Below are 13,105 nucleotides of genomic sequence, written 5' to 3'. Positions count from 1 at the left end.
TAGCTTCTTAATGATAGATGATCACTTATCACTTGAGCTGGCTGATACAAAATTGGCCCTTACTTGATTATCTTAGGTACTTTCCTGATTATTAATCAGTCTTCTCAGTTGTAACAAAATTATTTGGAGAAGGCTTGCAGTTCCTCTCCATGTGAATAGATTTGGATATGCTGTTCACAATGCTAGGGTTAGCATATAGCAATTTGAGAAAGCCTATTTGTTTATGAACAGCTGAACTATTTTTGGACAACTCTATAGCAGCTTGTCCGAATCAAGTGGTAAGATAAGTACCCTGGAAAGTAGTATAGCATGTTAATAACATAGCAACAAATTCATTCTGGTGTCCCCCAGGCTCTAGAATATTATATGTGTTCTGCTAATTATATGGTTGGTTGAATTTAAATAAATTGGTATGGTAGAATTTAGAATTTACAAAGTATGGCCAGGCTCACACTTGTAATCCCAGTGCTTTGGGAGGCCAGGACTTTGAGACCAGCTTGAGCAACATAGTTAGACCCCGTCTCTACAAAAAATGTTTTTAAAAATTAGCCGGGTATGGTGGCACATACCTGTAGTCCCAGCTACTTGGGGGGCTGAGGCAGGAAGATTGCTTGAGGCCAGGAATTTGAAGTTGTAGTGAGCTATGATGATGCCACTGCACTCTAACCTGGGCAACAGAGTAAGGCCTTGTCTCAATCAATCAATCAATCAATTGTGAAAATTTATTTTAAAAGAATAGTTTACAAAGTTTTTTCACATAACAGTATGTTATTGTATTTGATACTTAGAACCCTATGAGTCAAACCAAGTATTCTCATTTGAAATATGAGGAAATTCATATATATTCTTGACAAGAATATTTTATGTATCTCAGATATATTTGCAGATAGAGACAGCTTTGTTGTCAGTCTCTCAATTCCATCTTCCATGTCCTAAGTCATATTCATAATCAGCCAACGAAGGATCTGCCTAATCTGAGTTCAGCTGGTGCCAGTTTGAAATGCTCTTGAGTTGCATGTTTTAAGATGGCTTGGGAGCAAAGCTGGCCTGAAGTTCCTGAATGCAGTGTCTTTCCTTTCATTAATAGAGCACTGGTTTATATTCATCACAGTGGAGGCCAGTTTACAAGTTAAGGAGCAGCAATGATTTTCTTATACATGTAACATGACTTGAGTACTAAAATGTGTACGCTGGTCTAAGCTGTGTCATTTACTCCAGGATTACCATCTTAAAAGAGTCCCTTTCTGTTATTAACTTTCTATGTGGTGTGTATTCATAATATGGCCAAATGATCTGACCAGGATTTTCGGCCTAAATGGCTTATTTACAGCTTTCTGGTGAGCACATGCAGGTGTTACTTGCCATGACATTGGCTTCTGTTAGGTTATTCATTTTTCAAATGACTCATATTCCTTTCCTACTAGTGTGAATTCCTTCTTCCTTTTTTCCATCTGGAGCACCTTTCTTTTAACTTTAGGAATAGGTCCATCTACTGTAATGGTCTCTTCTCATCCATAATCTCTTTGATGTACAGTCATCCTTAGGTATTTGTGGAGGATTGATTCCAGGACCTCTTCTGGATACCAAGATCCCTGAGTGCTCAAGTCCCTGATATAAAATGGCATAGTATTTATTTGCATGTAACCTATGTATATCCTCTGATATACTTTAAATCATCTCTAGATTACTTATAATACCTAATACAATGTAAATGCTATATAAATAGTTATACTGTATTGTTTAGGGAATAATGATTAGAAAAATGTCTGTATATATTCAGTACAGATGATTTATTTATATGTTTGTTTGTTTATTTAGAGATGGGGTCTCATTCTGTCACCTAGGCTGGAGTGAAGTGGCAAGATCACAGCTTGCTGTAGCCTCAAACTCCAGAGCTCAAGAAATCCTCCTGCCTCAGCCTCCTAAATAGCTGGGACTACAGGCACATGCCACCATACCCAGCCAATTTTTTTATTTTTAGAGACAGGGTCTTGCTATGTTGTCCAGGCTGGTCTCAAACTTCTGGCCTCAAGTAATCCTGCAACCTCAGGCCCCCAAAGTGCTAGGATTACAGGTATGAGCCACTGTGCCCAGCCTGAATATTTTTGATCCATAGTTGGTTGAATTCACAATGAAGAATCCACAGCTATGGAGTGCCAACTGTACTTGTTGTAGAACTATTTTTCCTGTAGTGTGAGGCATTTAGCCCAGGAAGGAACTCTCTATGTTTCCAGGATTTATTTCTTCAGAGGCTGGAGGTAGTGTGTCATTCATCTATGAAGAAATACATCTCAGTTGCTGGATCATTTTTATTCTGTTTACAAAGAAACATTTCACTATTTTTGGTATGTTTGATGCCATGACAATAATTGGAGTTAAGTTTATGCTGGATGTACTCAATTTCTATCTCCCTGGCAACTAGTGTAGATTTTACTTTCTCCCTGAGGTCCTAGTGTGAGGATACAGATGGCTTGGAGACAGTAAACATTTTTCAACCTTATCAGGCTGCTCAAGAATATGTTTGATTGACTCATAAATTGCCTTGTATCCCATGCATAGTAATAAATTAGGTATTTAGAAATGGCAAAATAACTCCTTTAAGTAGGAACAGAATATTATATACAAGGAAGACCATGGGATTACAAAGTGCTGAGTACTGTGTAAGGTACATTGAGATTATTTCTCAGATTAACAATGTTATAGAAATATGACCAAAGTGAGGTTGGAATTGCTTAAACTTGTACTATGTGTAGTGAAGAGCAGTTCTTCCTTTTAACCACTTTAGCAGCTAAGATTCTTGGTTTATATTAGTATTAATATGTTTGAAGTTTCTTAAAGATCATACTGATTCTCAGAGTTCACGATATTTCCCCACTTATTCCTAATCTTCTTGCTTTTGTATGTGTTCATTCATTTGTAGAGTATAAATGGCATTCGCACAGAGGAGGTGGCTGTCGTGACAAAGGGGCCATCTACTAATCCAGACTCTGAATGGGAGGGCCCCAAGCAATCGGTAGTTCCTAGTAAGAGCCAGATGCCCACCCCGTCGGAGTCACCACAAAGCTTTGCCTTTGGCTCCATCTCCATAAGCAGCAAGGAGACAGAAGAGAAGGAACAGGGGGCAGCTGGCTCTCTTGATATTAAGGAGATGCCAAGAGGCCCAAATGGGGAATGTATAGGAATGGAGGAACAGGCCAGTGCCTTAAAGTTCTCAGTAACACCAGCTTCCTGTCAGCTGCAACTTGGTGAAAAAAAGTCAGAGAATAGTGAAGAACCAGGAGAGCTACTTGGAAAACAAAATGGATCATTTCTTGATTCTCGTGTGGGTAACCAGTTCCCCACCCTCATTCGAAGTTTCCAGGTAGTAACTGATTTGATGATGCAGGTCTAATGACTCTCTTTGGCAGATGGCCAGAATCTGTCCCGTGGAGGAGGTGGTAGTGGTGTGGTGAGGGTAGTGGCCTCCCTGCTTTTTTCAAAATCACAGAGTAAAATTAAAGCCTTTGATTGCTACAAACAAGTTCATTCAGAGGAATTAATTCCATGGCTGGAAATTCTTTCTCCCCTGATGACTTAACAAGACTCCTAGGAGTGAACTCCAGCTATTTGTCTTTAGGAAGCTGGCATAAGTATGTTCATCTCTTCCTTGCTCAAGTGTGGGCTATGGAAAGAGGTGAATTTCGGAGACTTCTATGGTGAGGAGCCTCTAGTGTTCTGAGATCATGCTCAAAAAATTCAAATACACTTAATTAAAGGGGCAACTGATTTTAAAATGAGATCTGAGGCCCCCAATAATAATTTATATACTGCAGCCACATCGTGCAGCCCACCACTCCCACTGACTCCACTCACAGGGGCTTCCAGGATCATAGACACTAATTTCCTATGCTAAGGTGAATGGCTACTTAACCTTATCACAATCAAATGTAGTTTTAGGTGATTTATAGTCTTGGGGAAGGTGAGCAGATGGACAAAAAGGCCTTTGATATTCCACTAATGCTCATTCTTCTGATATTCTGAGATTAATCACCAGGTGGTGGTAGAACTGATTTTTTTTTCTTTCCAATTTTCCAAATATTGTTTCTTCTCAGTAACTCCAAAGTGAATGTCTGACATTGATTTGAAAGAAGTTAATGAATTCCAGGGTAATGCATTCCAGTGCCATTGCTGTTTCATGTACCATTTGTACTTAGTGGAGGAAATGTGGCTGATTTTCTTAATTATAATGGTACAGTCCCAAGGACAAATAAAAGTGATTGCTATTTGGCAAATAGTTTTATATTCAAATTCTGAAGGTCAGTCTGAAATGTTTTATGTCACCAATCGTAACTCTCTGATCTTATAGCTTTCCATTAAGCTTATGAAAGTGATTATATTAATGCTGCTTTTTAATATCCCTCATGATTTGACACCTTGTCATGGCTACTTTGGAATAGTGTCCAAGTCTTGGACACCTTTGGAGATTGAGCTAGCCCTTTGCTTGATTAAAGCTACACTTTGATCAGATCAATGTCGGAAGATTACTTCTCCACAGCCTTCAGAAGGTCTCTGGTAACTGTTTCTTTACTGCTTCACAGCCTCCCCTGGTGAAGACTCAAACTGTCACCATCTCAGATACTGCCAATGCTGGGAAAAGTGAAATCCCAACTAAGGATGTTCCCATCGTCCACACTGAGACCAAGACCATCACTTACGAGGCTGCCCAGGTAGGACATGGTTTGATTCTTCAGAGCCAAAGACTAAAGTAAGCACACTAACCTTTCTTCAGAGGGTTTCTAGTCATTTGCTGCAAATAATGCCAGGTTTTGGAGGGCAGTTCTTTTTAGAAGAGATTACTGATCTAAGGATGTCCCAAACTATTAAAAGCAGAATTGTCTTGGATCTGATTGTTTATATCCACTCAGTTCACTTGGGGAAAGCAGTCTAATGTAATGGTTAAAAACATGGGTTTTGGGTAAAAAAAAACCTGAGTTCAGGTCCTGGTTCTTCCATTTACTAACTCAGAGCCTTGATCTCTCCTGCCTATGCTAGTGTCTACCTCATGGTGTTGTTATGGGGATTTAAGTATTTAAATTTTTTTTTTACATCCTATTGTTAGTAAAATTTCTCTTTCATTTTTGGTAATCTGAATGGGCTAGAGTTGATTTATGTTGAATTATTTTTCTTTTTTTAATTCACAGAAGCCAAAGGTAAGAAAAATATATTCCCTCTATAAAATTAGCTGTTAATTCATTCCTGCAACAAATATTTATTGAGCATTTATATATTAAGCCAAAGCAGTGTACAAGGTAGATACAGACCCTACTCTCTGGAACTTACATTCTAGTAAGGAGAGACAGGCAATAAAACGCATAAATAAATTTATAAATGTTTCAGACAGTGCTAATGCTAAAGAAACTGAAATGGGGTAAATAGTTAGACAATATGGGATTAATGAAAGGTTGCTACGTTGGGGCTAGGATAGTCAGGGAATTCCTCTGTGAGGAGGTAACATTTTGGCTGAGCCCTGAATGATGGGAAGGAGGCAGCCATGTGAAGCTTGAGCTGGGTGCTTTCACATAACTCCTTTCACTTAGTTAATCTTCACATCACCAGGAGCTAGATGATGTTATCTCCATTAAGGAGACAGTGTAGGTTGGCAGTTAAAAAGCATGTGCTTTGTGGCTGGATGCAGTGGCTCGTACCTGTAATCCTAGCACTTTGGGAGGCCAGCGTGGGAAGATCGTTTAAAGCCAGGAGCTCAAGGCTAGCCTAGGTAACATAGCGAGACCCCCATCTCTACAAAAAATTTTTTAAAAGTTAGTCTGGTATGGTAGCATGCACCTTGTAGTCCCAGCTACTCAGGAGCCTGAGGCGGGAGGATCACTTGGCTTGAGCCCAGGAGTTCAAGGCTGCAGTGAGCTGTGATTGCACCTGTGAATGGCCACAGCACTCCAGTCTGGGCAACATAGTGAGAATCTATCTCTAAAAATAAATAAATAAATTTTTTAAATGAAATAAAGCAATGATTTTGGAAGATGATTCCTAAAGCTGTGTGTTGAATATATTAAAGTAGGGGGAGGCCTAGAGACAGAAATATGACTGGGGCAGGTCTGGGGAGATTCTTATACAGAACTGAAGTGTAGCCTGAGGAAATGAAAAGAAAGACGTATGTCAGTCAAGAGAGGGAAATGAGTGAGTACGACTTTGCAGTGAAGGGGACTGGAAAACAAAGGAATAGGAAATTACTCTTAAGATTGTGCACACTATTAGCAGACGATGTAGGAAAGAATTACTTACATATGAGCAGGAATCCCTTTAAGTTGTCATTACCATGGAAACAACCTAAATGTCCATCAGTAGGGAGCTGGTTAAATAAATTAGGGTATATCCAATTAAGGTAATTCTGTGTGACCATTAAAAAAAGCTTCTGATGAGAACAATGTATGTGATAAATTGGTAAGTGGACGATTATGGTGCACTATTAGGTGAATAATATGCTGCTACTGTTTATGGAAGGGAAAAGGGATATATAAACAGCTGTGTGTGTAAAAGCTGTGTGTGCATAGGCTTGTATATCAATACACTATCTCTGAATGGGTACTCCAAACAACAACAACAACAAATGCAGGGGCCTCTAAAGAAGGGAACTGGGACTGTGGCACTTTGGTCGGGAATGGGAGGAAGAATGACTTTTCACTGTACAACATTTTGAAGTTTTTGAATTTTGCAGCATAGACATATCAAAAAACTTTTTTAAAATTTATTTTTATTTCAGCATATTACAGGGGTACAAATGTTTAGGTTACATATATTGCCTTTGCCCCACCCAAGTCAGAGCTTCAAGGTTCAAGCATGTCCATCCCCCAGATAGTGTGCACTGCACCCATTAGGTGTGAATATACCCATCCCCTCCTCCCCCCCAACCTGCCTGACACCCAGTGAATGTTACTACTATACGTGCACATGAGTGTTGATCAGTTAACACCAATGCTACACATCTGATAAAGGGCTGATAACTAGAAGCTATATAGAACTCAGGAAAATCAGCAAGAAAAAAACCAAACAACCCTATCAAAAAGTGGACAAAAGACATGAACAGAAACTTTTCAAAAAAAATTTTTTTCTTCTTTTTTTTGAGACAGAGTCTCACTTTGTTGCCCGGGCTAGAGTGAGTGCCGTGGCGTCTGCCTAGCTCACAGCAACCTCAAACTCCTGGGCTTAAGCGATCCTACTGCCTCAGCCTCCCCAGTAGCTGGGACTACAGGAATGCGCCACCATGCCCGGCTAATTTTTTCTATATATATTTTTAGTTGTCCAGATAATTTATTTCTATTTTTAGTAGAGACAGGGTCTCGCTCAGGCTGGGCTCGAACTCCTGACCTCGAGCAATCCACCCGCCTTGGCCTCCCAGAGGGCTAGGACAAAAAAAATTTTTTTAAAGGTTCAGAATAAATTGTTTTAAAAGTTAGAGCCAGGTGGGTGCGGTGACTCACACCTGTAATCCTAGCACTCTAGGAGGCGAGGCAGGAGGATCCCTTGAGCTCAGGAGTTTGAGACCAGGCTGAGCAAGAACAAGATCCTGTCTCTACTAAAAATAGAAAAAATTAGCCAGGGTGGTGGTGCATGCCTGTAGTCCCAGTAACATAGGAGGCTGAGGCAAGAGGATCACTTGAGCCCAGGAGTTTTTTGAGGTTGCTGTGAGCTAGACTGATGCCACGGCACTCTAGCCTGGACAACAAGTGAGACTCTGTCTCAAATAAAAAAAGAAAAAATGAGGAAAAAAAAAAAAAAAGTTAGAGACACACTGTCCAGAGAAGCCTGTGTGGTTTGTGTGTGACCCCTACAATACAGGGAAAACGAAGCAGTGATTTAAAAATATCCTAACATGTAAGAGAAACAAAAAGGCAGCATAATGTGCTAACAGGCTTTGGAGTTAGACTTGCAAGCACACAGGCTTTGGGGTTAGACTTGGATCTTAATTACAACCCTTGCTAGTTTTGTGACCTTGGGCAAGTCACTTAAACTCTTTGAACATTAGTTTTCTCTTCTGAAAAATATTTTTATAGAGTTATTGAAATAAAGATAGTGTTTGCCTGGCACATGGTAGCTATTACTATATTACATTGTTAAACATCTATCTTTATTTCATTTTAACCAGTCTTAAGATAGCCAAAATACAAATTGCTTTTTATTATTGATGCTAGATGGTGGGGAAGAGTGTTGACTTCAGAGTCAGATTTCCTGGGTTCATACTTGCTCCATAACCTACTAGTGTTCGTTCAAGTTATTAAATGGTTCTGTGCCTCAGTTTCCTCATTTGTAAAGCGTGGTTACATAGTTCTATCTCATAGGGTTCTTGTGAAGAATCAATGAACTAATGTACATAAAATGTTTCCAAAGTGCCTGGTACATAATAAGCACTAGACATTTATTTGTGATTGTTGTTATTTATTTATGTACTAGAACTGTTTGTGCTTTTGTTTTTATTGTATTACCTGACAAATAAGCCCAAGTACCAGTTTTTTATTCATTCACAATCCCCGCACTTTGGGAAACATGGTGAGAGAAGATGGGGAGCCAGAGTAGAGTTTATTTTTATTTTTATTTTAGAGACAAGATCTCATTCTGCCATCCAGGCTGGAGTTCAGTGGCGTGATCATAGCTTACTGCAGCCTTGAACTCCTGGGCTCAAGCAATTCTCCCACCTCAACTTCCTGGGACTCCAGGCACATGTTACCCCGTTCAAATAATTTTTAAAAAAAATTTTATCTCCCTATGTTGCCCAGGCTGGTCTCAAACTCCTGGCTTCAAGTGATCCTTCTGCCTCAGCCTCCCAAAGCCCTGGGATTATAGGGCATGAACTACACTCCACCTATAGAGTAGGGGTTTTTTATTTGTGTATATGTGTGTATGTTTGAAGTAAAGTTTACATACAGGGAAATGCACAGATTTAAGTGTTCAATTTGATTGGCTTTGACAAATGTCTACACCTATGTAACCAAAACACAATTAGGATACAGAACATTTCCATTACTCCTGAAACTTCCTTCATAACCTTTTATTTATTTTTTTTTTACTTTTTTAATTTTTTTTATTTTTATTTTATTTTATTTTTTTTGAGACGGAGTCTCACTCTGTTGCCCAGGCGAGAGTGCCATGGCATCAGCCTAGCTTACAGCACCCTCAAACTCCTGGGCTCAAGCAATCCTCCTGCCTCAGCCTCCCAAGTAGCTGGGACTACAGGCAAGCGCCACCATGCCCGGCTAATTTTTTCTATATATATTTTTAGTTGTCCATATAATTTCTTTCTATTTTTTTTTTAGTAGAGACGGGGTCTCACTTTTGCTCAGGCTGGTCTCCAACTCCTGAGCTCAAACGATCCACCTGCCTCGGCCTCCCAGAGTGCTAGGATTACAGGCGCGAGCCACCACACCTGGCCCCTTGATAGCCTTTTCTATTTGGTTTCTACCCCACTAGGCAGCCACTGCTCTGATTTCTATCACTACAGCTTAGTTTTGCCTGTTTTTGGACTTCATGTAAATAGAAGTATACAGTAGTATTTGTGTCTGGCTTCTTTCTGAACATGTTTTTTAGATTCACCCATATTATGTAAATCAGTAATTCACTCCTTTTTATTACAGAATAGTATTCCATTGTATGAACATACCACAATTTGTTTATCCTTTCATTTGTTGATGGACAATTGGATTAATTCCAGTTTGGGGAAAATATTAATAAAGCTGCTATGAATATTCATGTACAAATCTTTTTGTGAATATTTCATTTGTTTTGGATAAATACCTATGAGTGCAATTGCTGGGTTATAGGATAAATGGAGTTTAACTTTGTAAGCAACCTCAAAGTCACAGTACCATTTTGAGGAAACATTGGTTAGAGGATTAAGGGGAAGAAGCCCCATGTGGGAAGAGTCTAAGTAGGAAACCCATAGCAGTGTCTCCTCCATCTTTCACTTTCTTCAGAGACAGAAAGGAGAGTAGAGCGAGTGAAGTGCTTGGGAGGTGGAGAAAGATAGACACAGGTTTATAGAGGAGGAGCTCTTCAGAATGGTTTAGCCCTCCTGGCATGCAAACTTATATTCTGATAACAATTTATAAAGTACTTCTATTTCTGTAGTTTCTTTGTATCTTCAAGATAGTGCTACAGTATAGGCAGAGCACATATTACAGTTCTGCCTTTTATAAATGCGAAAACTAAAGCTCAGAGAAGTCAGAATGACTTGCCCAAGTTCCCACAGGTTACTGAGCTGGGATCTAAACCCCAGTCTTCAAACAAGAAGTTTCTTGCCCTAAGTCCTAGTTCAAACACCTATTAGCTACAGAGCTTTGAACAAATTATTTAACCTCTCTAGATCTCTGTTTTCTTAACTTTACGGTGAGTATAATAAGTACCTACCTCAGATATTGAGAGGCATAATTGAGGTAACAGTTGAATTTTGTGCTTGGCATATAGTAGAAGTGCAATAAATATTAGTTGAGTCCAAATCTAAGGTAGATGAGTGGTATTGGCTGAAGAAAATTTTAGTGAACTAGCTAATAATATACCTGGTATGATGGCAGCATGTGTACAAGACTTAAGTAGCACAATCATGTTCCCTCTCTGGTTTTGTCCAGATTCCTACCTGATGGGGAACCCAGCCAAGGACTCTGTTCCTTCCTAATACTCTTCTCCTCCTTCTGCCCTGCCCCCTAATATCTCACAGTTTTGGCTCAGTGAAATGTGTTTCCGTTCATAAAAATATCAGAGGCCTGTGTTTATAATACAAATGACTTTACATAAAGAGGCAGAGAAAGATATTAGTAACCTAACACATTTTTTGCTGAAGTTTTTTATGAAAATATTACAATTCTCTAAATGCCCCTCTGAGACAGTGTACATACCAGTACCAGATACTGTACAACAGGCCACTGTTACCTGAAAAGCATGTTGCAATAGGCAGGCTCCATCCTCCAGTTTGTTTCCGTCTTGGCGGTGGGGCTGTCAGCAGTTCTAAGTATACTAACAGCCCAAATGGTTGCTGACAACTGTTCGCCAGGCTGAGTTTGGCCCCTGCCAACCATCTCTCTTCCTCTTTGCTAATGTTGTTTCTCAGCCTGGTCATAATATGTTGTTTTGGTGATGATATAGTGAGCTCTGGAGAAACAAGTAGCCCCAGCCCTTGTTCTCTGTATAGATTAGTTGGGTGGTCTGGCATTTTAAATACTTTAAAACCCCTCCTAATATGAAGGATCCCTTTCAATAATAGTTTTGTTGTCAAAAATATCATTAAGGCATTTTGCATATTTCCTGCCACTTTACCTTAAAAGAACATATTTCTACCTCATTTGTTCCAGTGTCTTATATCAACCTTTAAAGAAGATAGCCTGAGATTCCTTAGCCCCTTAAACTCCAGTAAGGACCTTATCCAGTTCTTTCTAGAAAATTCTACCCTAGGATTCAGAACCTACCCATGTCTTAGCAACCAAGAGTTTACACCTTTCCTGCTATGGATGGTGTGTAAACAACAGATCATAGAGAGTGCAACTGCCATTTACTAGTTTTGAGTCCTTGGGCTAATCAGTCACCTTTCTGAGCCCGTGTTTTCTTAACAGGGGTGCTAATAAATCTCTGCCCTTTCATAGGGCTGGTATGAGCATCAGTGATGTTTTGAAAGGCATTCGTGAACTATAAAATGCTGCACTTGTGTGTAGCTATTGTCATTCTTGTTGAACCTGTGGCTATACTCCTGCCTCTTTCTGATCTATCTCTTGTCACTGACCTAATACTAAGGAAACTACCCATCCAACTTGTTTAGAAGGAGCTATGTTTCCAGGAGATTTATTTTATTTATTAAGAGGTCACCATAAGGGAATGAGATTTTTACATCAGAGCAAACAGCTGAAGAGCAACCTGCAGCCTGCAACATTTGCCCACAAGGCTTCCTGAAGGGCAGGATGATAAGCTGTGCTTTCTTCCGCAGACTGACGACAGCAATGGGGACTTAGACCCAGGAGTTTTGCTGACAGCTCAGACCATCACATCTGAGACCACAAGTAGCACCACCACAACTCAGATTACCAAGGTAACAGCCCAGCCAGAACCTCCTTGTGGAATCCAGTGGCATGTTGTGCTTGCTGCCACCTCTCTGCAAGAGGGACCCCAGTCCATAAATAAAGGTTTTCAGCTGCGTCTCTACTGAACCAAATTAATCTGAGTCCCAGATGGAAAATCCCTGCTGCTTCCCCCAGCAATAAACCTAGGGAGAGCCTGAGACTATCCCTGCCTACCTCATAGTCTCATGAAGTCATGTGTTGTTCTTCTTTACACATCTGCCTGTCTCTCTGGCCAGTGAGTCCCCTATCTGGCTGTGACAGTAAATTTAAAAAGTCAGCTTAAGGGCAGGTATTGTTGTTATTACACGACTATATCTTCCAAGCCAAAAATCAGAACTCTGAGTCTGACAGAGAATTTTTATGTCATGTCCAGGGTCAAGGCCATGGGAACTATAGTTTGGATGCTGAAATATTAGAATTATTAGAATATGATTTATGGGAAACAAGAGCGATTAAATATCTAATATTGGAACTACCCTCAGAAAATCAGAGGCAATCCATGTTTGCTGTAGCATGAGAGGAAAATGCATTTTTTTTTATAGGTAAGAAATCTAGGTTCTTGACCAGCTTTTATGTCATGTCCAGGGTCAAGGCCATGGGAACTATAGTTTGGATGCTGAAATATTAGAATTATTAGAATATGATTTATGGGAAACAAGAGCGATTAAATATCTAATATTGGAACTACCCTCAGAAAATCAGAGGCAATCCATGTTTGCTGTAGCATGAGAGGAAAATGCATTTTTTTTTATAGGTAAGAAATCTAGGTTCTTGACCAGCCTCAGTCGTCAACACACAGACGACTGAAAGCCAGCTACCTAATGTGTCTAGACCTTGGTTTTCCTCATCTGTCAGGAAAGGAAATCTACCCACCCTCAGATTATTTGAGAATCTTTTACCATCAATAATATGAAAAATGCTTTAAAATACAAGAGCCCAATTTCAGGCTATGTGACATATTTATTCATAGTCTTCTGATCTTTTGTCCTCCTGAGAAATGATCAAATAAAAAC

The 13,105-nt window shown here is 39.7% G+C and overlaps 1 protein-coding gene across 1 annotated transcript in view; it reads left to right on the top strand.

Annotated features, from left to right (window-relative positions):
• The window catches only part of EPB41 (erythrocyte membrane protein band 4.1), a 115,019-nt gene that overhangs the window by 94,290 nt on the left and 7,624 nt on the right, over positions 1-13,105 (top strand). Inside the window, exons 14-16 of the mRNA XM_045545739.1 lie at positions 2,921-3,361; positions 4,578-4,706; positions 11,960-12,061. Of these exons, the coding sequence (XP_045401695.1) occupies positions 2,921-3,361; positions 4,578-4,706; positions 11,960-12,061 (672 nt within the window). The remainder of the gene's footprint in view (positions 1-2,920; positions 3,362-4,577; positions 4,707-11,959; positions 12,062-13,105) is intronic.

The sequence above is a fragment of the Lemur catta genome, chromosome 3 (assembly GCF_020740605.2).
Source record: "Lemur catta isolate mLemCat1 chromosome 3, mLemCat1.pri, whole genome shotgun sequence".
Classification (NCBI taxonomy): domain Eukaryota; kingdom Metazoa; phylum Chordata; class Mammalia; order Primates; family Lemuridae; genus Lemur; species Lemur catta.
Note: the sequence above shows the minus strand (reverse complement) of the source record. Positions and strands in the feature narration are given on the sequence as shown.